Source organism: Aethalodelphis obliquidens, unplaced genomic scaffold (genome assembly GCF_003676395.1).
Source record: "Aethalodelphis obliquidens isolate GAN/ISIS:26980383/991018 unplaced genomic scaffold, ASM367639v1 scaffold9, whole genome shotgun sequence".
Taxonomy (NCBI): domain Eukaryota; kingdom Metazoa; phylum Chordata; class Mammalia; order Artiodactyla; family Delphinidae; genus Aethalodelphis; species Aethalodelphis obliquidens.
In genome coordinates, this window is record NW_020837953.1 from 9,912,978 (window position 1) to 9,930,103 (window position 17,126).

General features: G+C 34.4%; 1 protein-coding gene across 4 annotated transcripts in view; it reads left to right on the forward strand.

Moving 5' to 3' along the window:
* The window catches only part of NRDC (nardilysin convertase), an 85,985-nt gene that overhangs the window by 39,698 nt on the left and 29,161 nt on the right, over positions 1–17,126 (forward strand). For 3 of the 4 annotated variants that reach the window (XM_027108564.1, XM_027108567.1, XM_027108565.1), the window contains 8 exons: positions 87–209; positions 2,152–2,209; positions 3,971–4,044; positions 5,428–5,497; positions 7,884–7,961; positions 9,515–9,635; positions 9,717–9,775; positions 10,045–10,099. In XM_027108564.1, coding sequence (XP_026964365.1) covers positions 87–209; positions 2,152–2,209; positions 3,971–4,044; positions 5,428–5,497; positions 7,884–7,961; positions 9,515–9,635; positions 9,717–9,775; positions 10,045–10,099 — 638 coding nt within the window. The remainder of the gene's footprint in view (positions 1–86; positions 210–2,151; positions 2,210–3,970; positions 4,045–5,427; positions 5,498–7,883; positions 7,962–9,514; positions 9,636–9,716; positions 9,776–10,044; positions 10,100–17,126) is intronic. The other variant, XM_027108566.1, reaches the window with a different exon arrangement.

Genomic DNA, 17,126 nt, shown 5'->3' on the forward strand with positions numbered 1-17,126 from the left:
GTTAAATATAGTAGCAAAGGATGCATTGTCAGTGTGGAGACTTAATAAACTTAGTTATTTCTATAATCTTTTCCATCATTTTATAGGAAATGCTGAGACTCTCAAACATGAACCAAAAAGGAATAATATTGATACACATGCTAGATTGAGAGAATTCTGGATGCATTACTATTCTGCTCATTACATGACTTTAGTGGTTCAATCCAAAGGTAATATTGTCTACTGTGGCCCTTAAAATTATTTGGAAATAGTGCTTTCTTAGGATTTGTCTGTCGTATCAATGTTGCAGTTCACTGTTAATTTACAATACTTTAGTGCTTGATCCTAATATGAACTAAAGAAAATCAGAATTTGAAGAGGCAAAGCTCAGGGAAGCAAAAAATCATCTGATTCTCAGGCAAATGTTTTTTCTTTTATAGACATAGGTCTTAACTCCAGGCTAGTCTATGAGTGTATTAATGTACTGATTGATCATGAATTGTTTTTTCTTTTTTAATAAACTTATTTATTTATTTATTTATTTAATTTTGGCTGTGTTGGGCCTTCATTGCTGTGTGCAGGCTTTCTCTGGTTGCGGCGAGCGGGGGCGATTCTTCGTTGCAGTTTGCGGGCTTCTAATTGCGATGGCTTCTCTTTGTTGTGGAGCATGGTCTCTAGGTGCATGGGCTTCAGTAGTTGTGGCACACGGGCTCAGTAGTTGTGGCACATGGGCTTAGTTTGCTCCTCAGCATGTGGGATCTTCCCAGACCAGGGCTCGAACCCGTTTCCCCTGCATTGGCAGGCAGATTCTTAACCACTGCGCCACTGGGAAGTCCCATGAATTGGCCTTTTAAGCCACATTTGGCTGCTGCCTCTGTTATCTCCGGTTTTGCATTAATCTGTATTAATCATAAACTCTTAAAGGGCACAGTGTTTGTCTTTTCATCCTTACATAGGGTTCAGTAAAATGGCATGATTAATTGAAGTCTGTCATGGTGATGCTAGCAGAAGTATCTTAAATGTAATAATACTGGTCAATACCTCTACTCTTTTCCTTCTTTTATCATTACTGAAAATGATGTTGTGTCAGCTTTTCTCATTAAAGAAATCATAGTACCTTTCTTTTGTTTTCTTTATATTTTAATCTCCTTAGGCTGTTTTTCAAAGTCAGTCATTTGCTGAACTGTTCATTTTGATATGTCAATACCTTATAGTTTGTATATTTCTTTTTGAAAAACTAATCCTCTCACCCTAATGTGATTCTCCTTTCTTCAACTAGGTATTGATTCTTTTTCATTCTCTTCTGTGATAACAAATATGAGCATATTAATGCTTGTTGCAGATTTCTAAAATAAGCCCCACGTGTTTGATTAGAAAACCTTGTCCAATCTAGAGTCAGTTGATTTCGGAGCTTCAGCATTTATTATATCATTTAAGAGTTAAATATCAGTATAAATAGTATAGAGTAAATTCAGAACTTGATTAGTCTAATTTGCATCTTGTATTTATATACTGGGGCATCTCTTTTGAGAATTAGTGAAAGTCATGTAGCTGGTGAAACTAACAAATACTATCCAGTGATGGTAACGAGTCACTGGGATAAAGCTAAAAGGTTTCCTTTTTCATTTAGATCTCCTGTTTTACTAGAAATTTCAGAAGAATTTCTTATGAAATATAAGAAAATAATCAAAAGAAGATAGAAATCATATCAGCCTAAGAAGACATATATTAAAACCACAGCAAGTGTAAATTAATGTAAAGTAAATGGAGTATAATAGTACTGATGAGCTGCTGAGAAGGGTAGTGTAGGTTAGTTAAGAGAAACCTTCCTAGAGGAAGTAAGTTTTGGAATGGGGTAGGAGGATGATTGATGTATTTTTATCTCTTGGTCCTTCTTCTAGCCTAATGATAAACAAAAACTTTTTTTTCTACTTGTGTGTTTTTTCTAACTTTGCCAGGGAGAAAGAATAAAGGAGTCTTAACAAAATTATATGTGTCTCAAGGTTTTCTTAAATATTATTTTTCCTATTACTGATTAAGGAATGGCAAGTGATGCCCAAACTAAAGTATTCCTTTGTTTTATAGTTAAAGATCTGTGAGAAATATAATTGCATTTCTACCTTTAATAACAACACTGCCTTTCCCTGTCTCCTTCCTGCCCTCTCCACGAAGAAACACTGGATACTTTAGAAAAGTGGGTGACTGAAATCTTCTCTCAGATACCAAACAAGTAAGACATTTATTTTCATAAATCATACACCTATAGAGTTAAAGAGGCTAAAGTTAAAGAGTTAAAGATTCATATCTTCCCGTATGAATCCCAGAGGTTTTTGCTTTTAGTTTATTTTTTTTTAAACAGGTGATTATATTAAGAACTAAAGTAGTTTAGCAAGATTGCACAGCCTTTGAGTGGGAAAACTAAGATAACCAAAGATCCCATAGTTTCTGTAGTTCAGAACTTACAAGCTTATAAACTTATAGTAAGCAGTAACTCTGAAGAATTTGTGCCTCCTTTTACATTTATTCAGAGCTTTTCTGTTACTATGTACAGTGCTTGAAATTATGATATGAAAGCAAATATTGTATTGAGAGGTAGCATATACATATACGTATCCCCTGCCTCAGAACAAATTAAGTTCTGAAGGTTTGTTTTTTAAAGTCAGTTGTTTGGAACTTGGAATGCTTTTTCCCCATAAACAAAATAATCTCGTAGTTGATGACTGACTTTACATATTGCCTGAAAAGTCTATTGCATATATTGTAGTTGAATCAAATTGCCTTTTATTAGAAATTGGATGTAGGGTTCTAGTTCAGAAAGCTACTATTTTTTTGTCCACCTCAAATTCATCAAAATAATACAAATATTTAAAAGATACTTTATTGTTACATTTTTTGTTGCAAAGAATACAGAAAATTTAATTCTCAAGCAAAGTGTCTCTTCCCACTCTTAGCAGTTTGCATTTTAGTAAACTAAATGAAATCAGATTATTTTTTCTTGCATCAGGTGAGTAAGCTAGACTCTTTCCAGTTCTTCATTCCAAGACAATTTGTTTTAAATTTATGAAAGAAAAATTAGCTTTAAAAATGTTGGAATAATTTGTAATAACAACAGATTGGTTATTATTATCTTGGCTTTATGTAAACTTCTGTTGATAATTAGCAATACTTTTAAGTATGCTAATTAAGATAATGAAAGCCATGCCAAAGTTATGGGGTTATTTAATTTGTTTTTGTTTGTTTGTTTTGATAAGAAATGAGTATTAGCTATGGAAATGTCAAATGGCAGATTGAAATGTGTTTCACTGTGAAACTTTACTAATAAAATCAGAGGTATATTGAATAGGCGGATTCATTAGGTCTTGTCAATCAATTCCTAATAAGAATTTTAAATTAAAAAAAGTGCTTTTACATATTATTCACTAAGAACTTTGGTTCCTTAATCAGACGGGTTAAAAAGTGTTCTAGGTAATTAATACTGATTCATACTGACCATATTTTAGAAGAAATATTAGTTACAATATATTCAACCAGGTGTGAAGCCTCTAGAAGGAAGAGTCCAAGTTTCTCAAATACTACAGTGCCTAATATTGTACTTTATATGTAAGAATCTCTCCATGTATATTTCTTGGATTAAAAAAATATCTCTAGTGTAAGTTTTCTTTCTGAAATGGCTTTGTATTAAGAGGAGAACTGAAGTTGGATGGGACTGATAGAGACAGTAAATATTGGGAGGGGAGGTCCCTTCAATTCATTGTTTTCTGTCTCCTGTGAGTTTTAAAAGTATTTGAGTTATTGGGGCTGAGGTTAAGAATAGTTTGTGTAGTTCAGGATTTTGTGGCTTTGTTGCCATCTATTCGCTTATGCCTAGAATGCTTTTCAGCCAGGAGTATGTAGAATAGACTATAAAAACCTATCAGTTTAGGCATCCCTAAAGATACTGCTTATAAAGGCTTTTGCCAATTAAATTTTAATGTATTTGTTTTATTTTCAGTGGGTTACCCAAACCAAACTTTGGCCATTTAACGGATCCATTTGACACACCAGCATTTAACAAACTTTATAGAGGTTCGTGAACCAAAGGTTTAAAACTGTTTGAAATAACTTTAGCACATTCTCTAAAACTTAACTGAGGCTGCCAATTTTCTTTGAAAATGAGAATACAACAGAAAGTACAGCTGGATTGGAAAGGGAGTAGACAGTGGAAATCCAACTAGTGACAGATAGCAGGCCACTAACTAGTAGCAGTTTCATTGGTTTGGCACCTTAATGCTACTTGAGTCTGTTTCATGCTTTCTCCCTATTTTCTTCTTGTTCCCTTTCGTTCTTGGTTTTTTGTTTCTTTCCTATTTTGTTTTTATCTATATTCTGCTCTTTTTTGCCTTTAAAAGAGAAAAATAGAGGATGGGAAAACACTTTGGAAATAATTTCCTTTTATCTTCATTATAAAACCAATTTTTGTTAAATGAAGGCAGATTTAGTATAAAAAAAAAAAAATGGGTGGGGGGAGTTACCCTTAAATCTTACCATCCAGAGAAGTGGTTTTGGCAGATTTCCTTTTGAGTTTCTGTAGGTATATTTTCTTAATGTAGTTGAGATTATAAAATATATACACTCTATCTCTTGCTTATTTCATTTAATATTATATTTGTAATAACTGCCCAATGAGCCATCGCATGGTTATGCTATAACTTATTTAACAGTTTGCCCATAGTGAATATTGCAGAAACATTCCTAATTCACCATTTCTCTTTCTTTGCTCTTTTTATCATGGCAGATTTTTTTCTTTCTCCTAATTGCCTAGTTATTCCCTTCTCCTTCACCCCATTGCCAGTCTCTTTCCTCTTCCCTTTCTCTGACCAATGACTTTTGTCACACTCTTTATCTGCTGCTGGCTTCATTTTATCTAAGCTGACTCTTCCCAGAGACAACTTATTTTTGGTTGTATTCTTCCTGGCTGTAGATTTTCTCTTCAAAGAATCGTAGAAGAATGGGAAGCACTGGGAAGAATCTTAGAGTTACTTCAGCCTACCCCACTCATCATACCATAACAGATTCAGAATGAGTTAAATGCAAGTGATTTTCTCAAGGTCGTATAAACACAGATAGCAAGATAGTAGTAGGGCTGGATTTCAGCCATGGGTCTCCTGACTCCTAGTCCTGTACCCGTTCTTGCAAGAAGGGATCCATCTTTAGGGGCTTGCCTATTTTCATAGTTCTTTTATCCATGCCTTCTCTATCTGTGAAACCAAATTGAAAAGAAATTTACAAAAATTGCATTATTCAAATTGGAAAATTGGCAACTTGAAATAATAATTGCATTATATTTAACTTTCCCATGCTTATTGGAGGATGAAATATATTGAATTTTAAAAAATTTCATGTAACATAGTATATATAAGTTATAGAGAAACACTTATATCTGTTCTTCTGAAAAATATTTTTGTTCAGTTGTTCCAATCAGAAAAATTCATGCTCTGACCATCACATGGGCACTTCCCCCTCAACAGCAACATTACAGGTAAGAGTTCAAAGGCAAATTTACTCCACTAGATACTGAGTGAGAATCATATTTTAAAAGCATACTAAATGGTTTAAATTTGGGCATTCCGGATTTATAAACACAGGTAACATGGTAAACTAGGACCTCACTACTCCTGGATTGTTCAAGCCTTTGCTATATATTTTAATGTCTTCTTGGGTATAAAAGCTAGAGTTTTCTTATAATTAGTTGCCTTTCCTGAGTCTTTGAAGTTAAGTATCTTAGTGTGAATGCTAACTTTTGTAATTATTTTATTTAGCACTTTGAGTACAAATATATGTTAGCTTATGATTTATTTGTCAGTGGTGGCCATTTAGTTCGATCTTGTCAAAAGTAAAGTTAAATAATTTTGAGCCTGAAATACAACTACAGCATAAATCTCAAGGACCTACTTGAGTTGGGAATGAGTTAGGTCAGATTTTTAGAAATTAGGAAAACACTTCAATTTATTTATATAATTATTTTACATGAGCAATATACATGGGCTAAGAAGTTCCTTAAAGATAAGGATCAGTCAATGGCTACAAATGCTTTTCTCATTAGAAATAAATGCTAATGAACTGATAAAAATTTAACTTAAGTTTCTAAAACTAACCAACAAAACAAACCCAAGAAGAGACACACACAAGCAGAAGGAAAGAAAAGTAATGTGTATTGCTTTAAGCTCAGTAAAAAATGCTTTTAACAATCAAGTCCCATGAAGTTAACAAGAACAGTATGCCTCCAGTGAGAAAGCAGAGAACGTGTGTATTGTCTACTTACTTTTTTTTAGTGCAAGGATAATATAGGAAAAAGTAATGTCCATTGGTTGTATAGTTATGTTAGAGTATCCCAAAACGTGTTAAAATGATTATATGCATATTTAAAAGTTTATTCCGTTTGTTTTAAATTTATATTATAAGAGTAATATGCTTGTAAAATGTTGAGGACAAAAGAGTATTAAGTAAAAGGTAAAACTCTGCTTCTCCTCTGTCCTCAAAGATATGCCCAACATTAATAGTTCCATATATATCCTTCAGACATTAAAATAATGAATATAAAACATGTCTTTTTTAATGGAAATAGAATTATACTATGTATACCATTTTTCCCATTTTTTGCATTTCTTGTTAATTAACAAAGCCTTGTTTATCTTCTGCCTGATTACTAAGGTAATTCATTGTAGAAATCTTGAAAACTACTGAAAAGTAGAAAAAAGTCATCCGTGATTCTGTTTTCCAAAGACTGTTACCATTTCTGTATGTTTTGATCCAGTTATTATTATTTTTTTAATGAACTGTATATTTGTTTTAACCTGATGCTTATCCCAAATATGTGAACTCCCACTAAATTAGCTTTTGGGGGAACGATTTTATATTTTTACAAAGAAGCAAGTGTTTCTCCCTCCAGAGTTACCAAATACAGTACAATTAGATTTGGTCACATGCAAATGTTATGTATTCAACTGGGTTCATTCTTTAACTGATTTGCTCCTCTATGTCAGTTTTAGGATAGATGAAATCTAAAATATGTCATTCATATTTTATGTTTTTTTTCAAATTCATATTTTAAACAATGACTTTTAAGAGTTTACTGAGTATAATTCTGTAAACTAAGTTTAAAATTTAAGAATGTTTAGATTTCCTAGCTTGATTTTTCTGTATATTTTTGGTAGGAATATATTCCCAAAATTATAGTAGAAGCCAGTGGGAAAAGATGATGTGAATAACACATAAACAACTACTCAGACCATTGATGTATATTATTATATAAGATATTTTTTACACCTGTTATTGCATTTTCCTGAAAAGCCTATGAGTAAGTAGTTAGGCAAGTAGAGAGAAAAAGAAAATAGAGTGAGATTAAGTCTTTTGCTCAAGATCATGCACTTACTTACAGGAATAACTAAAACTACAAGCTAGATTTTCTGACCCATAAAGCAACACATTTCAGTTTACCACAGAGCCTGATGCAATGCCGAAAGCTTTTAAGGATACAGAATGATTCATATCTGTATCAGATTCTAAAATGATAAAGAATCTATATTATTTCTATTTTGGGTGAAAAAATAATGAAAGATTTTACCATGAAAAGAAGTAAGATTGGTATCCAAAAGAAAAAGTAGTATCCAAAAGAATTCTTAAATTTTGGAATATTTGTACTTATTCAGTGATTTCAGATGAAAAGTTAAATTTCACCATGTTTTCTATTTTTATCTCGCTGCTGTCAAATTAATTATAGTTTCATATTTAGTAGAATTTATGTGAAAATAAGTTTGTAATCACATTCTCAAATATCAATCTCAGAAGTAAGATTTTCTAAAGTAAAATTAAGGTATTTATACCTTAATTTTTAAAAATTTCTGACCTTAACTTTTTTTTTAAAGGGTGAAGCCGCTTCATTATATCTCTTGGCTGGTTGGACATGAAGGCAAAGGCAGCATTCTTTCTTACCTTAGAAAAAAGCAAGTATTTAATTAATAAGTATTTTCAGTGTAGCAATCTCTGAAAAATAATGGACAAGTGTTATATAACCCATTCTTTTCTTTTTTTGCTTTGTCTGCCAGGAAGCGTAGATTCAAATCTAATACTTAATTAAAGTCTCTTCATAACCTAGATTATTTTAATGGCCATATCATATTTGTATATTTCCTTGGAAGCCACCTTTTAGCCCATGTTGGAAGTATTATAGTTGTACACAAAATTTTTAAATTCATAAATAGAGTCCAGAATTACATGAAAGTTTAGCTCTAATCAAGAATTTGGATTTGAATAATAATGAAGTCAGTTATTTAAATGCTGTGGATCTCCAGGCTTTCCCAACCCAGAAGGTAGACTTTAATGAAAACTTCACTGGGCAGATAAATCATATAAATATGGGAGACTGTGAACAGTATATGCAGCCATGTTAGCAGTATGTTAGCCATGTTTCCTAAAGCATTTAAGCACTTGTTTAAGTTGCCTAGCCAAATAATAGAAATACAGCTTTAGAATCAGGACCAAAACACATTAAAGTAATTCCTTGCTTGATTTTTCTATACACTATTCAAGAATGGAAAGTAGATGAGAAATTTAAATAAGACTTTAAAATATTGATGTGTACTAGATTATTAAAAGAAAGCTGAGAGGGCAGGCTTATTAGAAAAATAATGAATGACGTTAAGTACATATATGCCTTACACAATGAATGTAATATCATTTGAGATTTGCATAACCTTTTTACCTTACTGAACTTTATTAGAATTTCAAGTTTTTCATTCTGGCCTCCTCTCTCCTTATTTTAGACTTTCAGGATTATTCTAGTTAGGAAAAGACACAGTCTTATTGCTTCTTTTTTAGATAACCTGTGCAGGTTAGCTGATGGTCTCAAAGAGCCCACTTAACATTCTAAGTAGGGAAGTATCTGAAGTGTTTTTTAAGGCTTCTCTTGGGAGATGGCTCAAAAAGGGATGCGAGAAATGCCTCCCAGGGGAATTCCCTGGAGGTCCCAGTGGTTGGGACTCCGCGCTTTCACTGCTGAGGACCTGGGTTGAATCCCTTGTCAGGGAACTAAGATCCTGCAAGCCTAGCAGGGCGGCTAAAAAAAAGAAAAAGGGAAATGCTTCCCAGCAAGCGTACTTTCAATATATTGTGAAGTATGAAGTATGAAGAACATACTTCACAATATATTAAAAGTATGCTTTGACAAAAAATTACTTTGTTCTCTTTGACAAAAAATTACTGTGGCTTCATGAAACTGATAATGTTTTACTATGTTGTAATATTAGTGTTTCCATTAAAGAAGTAAATACGGCCGTTATTTCCTTCTGATCATTCCTGTATGCAGTACAATTCCTTGGGAGGCTTTGTACTTTAAAAAAATTTGTACTTTTAAACTTACTGTTGGAAAGCATGTTTGCTTCAAAGCCTGGGCTTCCCAAATTTTACATAGAAAGCCTACCTATTTTGTTAATTTGAAGTATTTGTAGACTATCAATCCCAAGATATTGACTGGATTAATTTTTTCTCCTAACTGTAGGTGCTGGGCTCTTGCACTATTTGGTGGAAATGGTGAGACAGGATTTGAGCAAAATTCTACTTATTCAGTGTTCAGCATTTCTATTACATTGACTGATGAAGGTTATGAACATTTCTATGAGGTAAGTAATAAAAATGGAGGGTTTTTAAAATTATATAGATATCACTTTATGCAAAAGTATAATTAGATGTTTCATTTTTAGGTTGCTCATACTGTCTTCCAGTATTTAAAAATGCTGCAGAAGCTAGGCCCAGAAAAAAGGTAATATATACTTATAAGAGTCAATCCTAATATGTTTTAGCCTTCAGGCTACCAACAGACATGCGTTAGTCCTGCTTGGTGGTTTTCCAGGCATTTCTTGCTTAATTTCCTTTACTTGTTCCATATCCTTAGTCCACTACATGTGAACGTATGTTAAAGATTTAGGTTTACGTGGACAGTCTGTTTATTTTTATACTTCTCTTTTCTTGATGACGATTCTAATGAGAAATTTAAATATGTCTTCTAATTATAATTTTCTTCTTTCACAGAATTTTTGAAGAGATTCAGAAAATTGAGGATAATGAATTTCATTACCAAGAACAGGTACTGGAAGTCAAATTCTTTTTGAATGTTATCTGTGACCAAGTTGAAACTGGTGTGGACATTGTTCCTCTTTTTGGAAGTGTCACTGGAGTTTTAATTCTGCCACTCTCTGTCATGTGAGTCTCAAGATGGCCTTGAGGTTTCTGAAAATTCACTCTTGTGTTTTTGAGTATTTATATTGAGTAACAGTGAGAGAATTAGGCAGATTGACACAGATCATGTTGTGTGACAATCATTCATATATGTAGTCATTTCATATGTCTATCCCTTTAATCCCTTTGATAAACATTCATGGAGAGCTTGATATTTTGGGAATTCAAATATTGTGAAGACATTCTACAAGGTAATATGAAGTAATTACCATATATAATGTTAGAAATAGTGTGCTTTGTACTTTCAGGGTAAGGAAAGCATTTGCCTTGACTGGAATAGGACAGGGAAGCCTTCATGGATGTAGTAAATTTGAATTGAGTTCAGTATTAAAAAATGGATAAGGTTTAGATATTCTAAGCAATGGGAAGCACATTAAGTAAGGAACTCTGGGGTATTATGAAAAAGTGAATGATCCTACATGTCTGTGGCATAGGGTATATGAAAGCAAAGTTGAAAGGTAAGGAGTTTAGAGCAGGGTTTTTAAAAAACCCTTTTTGTGCCTTGGATCCCTTTGGAAATCTGTTGAATCCTATGGACCCCTCCTCAGAATATTATTTCACCTCTTCATCTTTTTAAACTCTCAGAAAAATCGCCCTAGTAGTACAATGATCACTGGTATATCCCTCACCTAGATTTACCAGTTCTTAATATTTTGCCATATTTTCTTTCTCTCTCACACCTCTTCTTGTGTGTGTGTGTATGTATTTTTTTAAGATTTAATTACAGATATCATGATACTTCACCTCTCAATGTTTTTTAACATGTATCTGCTACAAACAAATGTATTCTCTTGCATAACCTCACTAAAATTGTGCTCAGGAAATTTAACATTAAAACAATACTGTTAAATATTTATTATGCAGCCCATAGAATAGTGGGTTTTTTGTTTTGTTTTTGTATTTTGTTTTTATTGAAGTATAGTTGATTTACGATATTGTGTTAGTTTCAGGTATACAGCAAAGTGATTCAGTGATACATATGTATATATGTATATATTTTCAGATTATTTTCCAGTATAGGTTATTACAAGATATTGAATATAGTTCCCTGTGCTGTATAGTAAATCCTTGCTGCTTATCTATTTTATGTATAGTAATTGTATCTGTTAATCCCATACTCTTAATTTATCCCTCCCCCCATCCCTTTCTCTTTGGTAACTATAAATTTGTTTTCTATGTCTGAGGCTGTTTCTGTTTTGTATATAAATTTCATTTGTATTATTTTTTAGATTACACATATAAATGATATCATAATATTTGTCTTTCTCTATCTGACTTGCTTAGTATGATACTCTCTAGGTCCATCCATGTTGCTGCAAATGGCAATATTTTATTCTTTTTTTTATGGCTGAGTAATGCTCCACTCTGTGTGTGTGTGTGTGTGTGTGTCTGTGTGTGTATCTCATATTTTCTTAAATCACTCATCTGTTAATGGGCACTTGGGTTGCTTCCATGTCTTGGCTATTGTAAATAATGCTACTATGAACATTGGGGTGCATGTATCTTTTTAAATCAGAGTTTTCATCTTTTCAGATATATGCCAAGGAGTGGGATTGCTGGATCATATGGTAGCTCTATTTTTAGTTTTTTTAAAGGAAGCTCCATACTGTTTCTGTAATGGCTGCACCAATGTACATTCCCAGCAACAGAGTAGGAGGGTTCCCTTTCATAGAATAGTGTTTTTAAATGCATAAGATAAAATCCAGTAGGTTACAAAGGAATACTGAAATAAAGACTCAAAATAGTAAAAATTAGTAATATGGGTCTCTGTATCGATATATTAAATAACAAAGTCTAATGGTAGATCTAATAATTATTACAATTTTAAGTAGCAATGAATGTGCTATTTTTTCTTCTTAATAGTCATCCATTTTATACACATCAGTGTATACATGTCAATCCCAATCTCCCAATTCATCACACCACCCACACCCACCCACCCCCATCCCCGCCGCTTTCCCCCCTTGGTGTCCATACGTTTGTTCTCTACTTCTGTGTCTCAATTTTTGCTCTGCAAACCGGTTCATCTGTACCATTTTCTAGTTTCCACAGATATGCGTTAATATATGATATTTGTTTTTCTCTTTCTGACTTACTTCACTCTGTATGACAGTCTCTAGATGCATCCACATCTCTACAAATGACCCAATTTCGTTCCTTTTTATGGCTGAGTAATATTCCATTGTATATATGTACCACATCTTCTTTATCCATTCGTCTGTTGATGGGCATTTAGGTTGCTTCCATGACCTGGCTATTGTAAATAGAGCTGCAATGAACATTGTGGTACATGACTCTTTTTGAATTATGGTTTTCCCTGGGTATATGCCCAGTAGTGGGATTGCTGGGTCATATGGTAATTCTGTTTTTAGTTTAGTAGTTCTCCATAGTGGCTGTATCAACTTAAATTCCCACCAACAGAGCAAGAGGGTTCCCTTTTCTCCACACCCTCTCCAGCATTTGTTGTTTGTAGATTTTCTGATGATACCCATTCTAACCGGTGTGAAGTGATACCTCATTGTAGTTGTGATTTGCATTTCTCTAACAGTTAGTGATGTTGAGCAGCTTTTCATATGCCTCTTGGCCATCTGTATGTCTTCTTTGGAGAAATGTCTATTTAGGTCTTCTGCCCATTTTTGGATTGGGTTGTTTGTCGTTTTTCCCCTGCTGTTTTCAATAATTTTTCTTTGTCTTTAATTTTTGCCAATTTGATTATTATGTCTCTTGGCGTGTTTCTCCTTGGGTTTACCCTGTATGGGACTCTCTGCACTTCCTGGACTTGGGTGGCTATATCCTTTCCCATGTTAGGGAAATTTTCGACTCTAATCTCTTCAAATATTTTCTTGGGTCCTTTCTCTCTCTCTCTTCCTTCTGGGACCCCTATAACGCGCATGTTGTTGCATTTAATGTTGTCCCAGAGGTCTCTTAGGCTGTCTTCATTTCTTTTCATTCTTTTTTCTTTATTCTGTTCTGCAGCAGTGAATTCCACCATTCTGTCTTCCAGGTCACTTCTCTGTTCTTCTGCCTCAGTTATTCTGCTATTGATTCCTTCTAGTGTAGTTTTCATTTCAGTTATTGTATGGTTCATCTCTGTTTGTTTGTTCTTTAATTCTTCTAGATCTTTGTTAAACATTTCTTGCACATTCTTGATCTTTGCCTCCATTCTTTTTCCGAGGTCCTGGATCATCTTCACTATCATTATTCTGAACTCTCTTTCTGGAAGGTTGCCTATCTCTTTCATTTAGTTGTTTTTCTGGGGTTTCATCTTGTTCCTTCATCTGGTACATAGCCCTCTGCCTTTTCATCTTGTCTGTGTTTCTGTGAATGTGGTTTTTGTTCCACAGGCTGCAGGATTGTAGTTCTTCTTGCTTCTGCTGTCTGCCCTCTGGTGTATTAGGCTATCTAAGAGGCTTGTGGAAGTTTCCTGATGGGAGGGACTGGTGGTGGGTAGAGCTGGCTGTTGCTCTGGTGGGCAGAGCTCAGTAAAATTTTAATCCGCTTGTCTGCTGATGGGTCGGCCTGGGTTCCCTCCCTTTTGGTTGTTTGGCCTGAGGTGACCCAACACTGGAGCCTAGCCAGGCTCTTTGGTGGAGCTAATGGCAGACTCTGGGAGGGCTCACAGCAAGGAGTACTTCCCAGAACTTCTGCTGCCAGTGTCCTTGTCCTCACGGTGAGGCACAGCCACTCCCCGCCTCTGCAGGAGACCCACCAACAGGGTAGCATGTAGGTCTGGTTCAGTCTCCTGTGGGGTCACTGCTCCTTCTCCTGGGTTCCGATGCACACACTACTTTGTGTGTGCCCTCCAAGAGTAGAGTTTCTGTTTCCCCCAGTCCTGTCAAAGTCTTGCAATCAAATCCTGCTAGGCTTCAAAGTCTGATTCTCTAGGAATTCCTCCTCCCGTTGCCAGACCCCCAGGTTTGGAAGCCTGACGTGGGGCTCAGAACCTTCACTCCAGTGGGTGGACTTCTGTGGTATAAGTGTTCTCCCGTTTGTGAGTCACCCACCCAGCAGTTATGGGATTTGATTTTATTGTGACTGTGCCCCTCCTACCATCTCATTGCGGCTTCTCCTTTGTCTTTGGATGTGGGGTATCTTTTTTGGTGAGTTCCAGTGTCTTCCTGTCGATAGTTGTTCAGCAGTTAGCTGTGATTCTGGTGTTCTTGAAAGAGGGAGGGAGAGCATGTCCTTCTACTCCGCTATCTTCTGAGTGTGCTATTTTGAGATATCTGCAACAGCTATATTGTGATTTCTATTGGTTATAGTCATAGATGCTGATAATACTGCTGTGGTTTGTTGCCTGTATATTTATAAATGAATAAAAATGCTAAGTTAGAGTTTAGTGAAAATAAATATGTAATTTCTTCCCAATCAAACTCATGCTTCCCGCCCTCCCTGAATTTGTCCACTGATATCTTGTGGGAGGTATCTGTAGGCCCTTAATTAAGAGCCCCCAATTTAGCACCAGTTCATAGAGCATCGTGAAATCTGCCTTTTTGGATCATCACCAGGGACAAATATCTACTATAATTTGAGAAGACTTAAGTACATGAGGACAAGGTCACAAAAACTATAAGCTTCCAGTTGCTATTGATTCCTATACAGTCTGCTGTATATGCTTGAAGTCATTTGAAATTGAAATCTTATTCTATGAAAACAGAGAGCTACTGTGTTTTATATTGGCTATTTGAGGGTCCTATAGACACTTCTCTTCTATAAATTGATTGATATGCATAGAACCCCCAAGTCCTGCCATCAACTTTAGCAGTACTGATTTTTTTCAGTGTTCTTATTAACTGTTGTGGCAACATGTGGGCAGAACTGTGGCAGGGAAAGAGTAGGAGTAAGAATTGTGGACTACAGCCATAACTAATACCCGTATTCCTTTTTGGGGGATTGGCTTTTTAGCATTAGCTGAGTTACATTTTCTTTCTGCCCTTCTAGTTTCTTCTTAGCAAGACATTTCAAGATACCTTTTTTATGGCTCGCCATTTTGTAGCTCATTTTTTTTTTTTTTTTACCTTTAGCACAGTATTCATGAATGCTTGTCTTGATTTTAAAACATGAGCCCAAAACATTTTAGACTAAAACCTAATCAGTACAAAGAACAAATCAGAAAGGTTCATATCTTTGTTTGAACTGCTAAATTTTAACTCAAGTAGCTCAGCTTATTTCAGCTTTTATATATTTCTGTTTTATTAACAAAGTTGACATATCTCCTCTTCAGATATTTTTCTTGTCTTCATCAGTAAAGGCAAATAGGAATGCTCTTTCAGACTATTCAAGCTAGTCTTTTTTAATTAAAAAAAAATTTTAAAGTAATTTTTATTTCACATGGGAACTTGGACTCAATATACCTTATAAATCAGCTACTTGAACTAGAGAAAAGCTGTTTAAGTGTCTTTCTATACGCAGAGAAACAGGAATAATGTAATAATAGTGGAAGGCAGTGAGAGTGGCAGTAAACAAAAAAATTAGAAGATAGATAATAACAAGTGTTGGAGATGTAGAGAAATTGGAACTCTCATACATTGTGGGTGGGAGTGTAAAATGGTACAGCTGCTTTGGAAAACAGTTTGACAGTTCCTTGAAAAGTTAAGCATAGAGATACCATATAAGCCTGCAGTTCCATCTCTAGGTATACACCCAAGAGAATTGAAAACCTATGTCCACACAAATACTTGTACACTGGTGTTCACAGCAGCATTATTCATTATAGCCAAAAAGGGGAAACAATCCAAATGTCCTTCAATGAGTGAATGGTTAAACAAAATGTAGAATTTGCATACTGTGGAATATTTTTCAGCATAAAAAGTAATGAAGTACGGATTCATTCTACAACATGGATGAACCTTGAAAATATGCTAAGTGAAAGAAGCAAGACACAACAGGTCACATATTATATGATTCCATTTATCTGGATATGAAATATCCAGAATAGGTAAATCTATAGAGCCAGAGCACAGATTGATGGTTGTTTTCAGTGGCTGGGAGGTGTGGGTAACAGGGAGCAACTGCTTACTGGGTATGGAAGTTTCCTTTTGGGCTGATGAAAATACTCTGGAACTAGATAGAGGTGATGCTTGTACAACTTTATAAATATACTGAAAACCACTGAGTTATATACTTTATTATACATTTTATTTTATTTTTAATTGTATACTTTAAAAGTGTGGATTTTATGGTATGTGAATTATATCTTAAAAAAAAATTAAAGGATTGCATTTAAGTGTTTTTTTTTTTTTCCTAGTACTTTGTCCATTGCCTTGGCACCAAAGATCTACTTTTAGCCAGGGTCCTGTTTTCTCATAGGAAATATTTTGAATCACTCAATTTTGTAGCAAGCTGAATAGAACAGTTAACTTACAAAAATAAGTGGCTGGTGAAAATAACTGGTTAAAAAATTTAGAACAGAGTAGAGGGAGTCATTTTAAACAATAATAGCACTTGAAAGAGTGGGAGATAAGTGAAATAGGCAAGGAAGATTAAGAGGTACAAACTTCCAGCTGTAAAATAAATGTCCTGGGGATGTAATGTATAGCATAGGGAATATAGTCAATAATGCTGTAATAACTTTGTAAGGTGACAGATGGTAAATAGACTTGCTGTGGTGATCATTTTGTAATATATAAAAATATGGAATCACTATGTTGTACACCTAAAACTAATATAATGTTATAAGTCAATTATACTTCAAAAAAAAAGGTACCTTAACCTCCACACACACACACACACACACACCACAAAATAGTAGCACTTTAGTGACTAATAAACTTGATTCAGGAATGTTTCCTGAGGTGGAGCAAAAAAAGGTAACAATGAATCTTTCCATACTTTTTCCATATTCTATCTGAATGTGATAATGTAGTAGGTAGCAT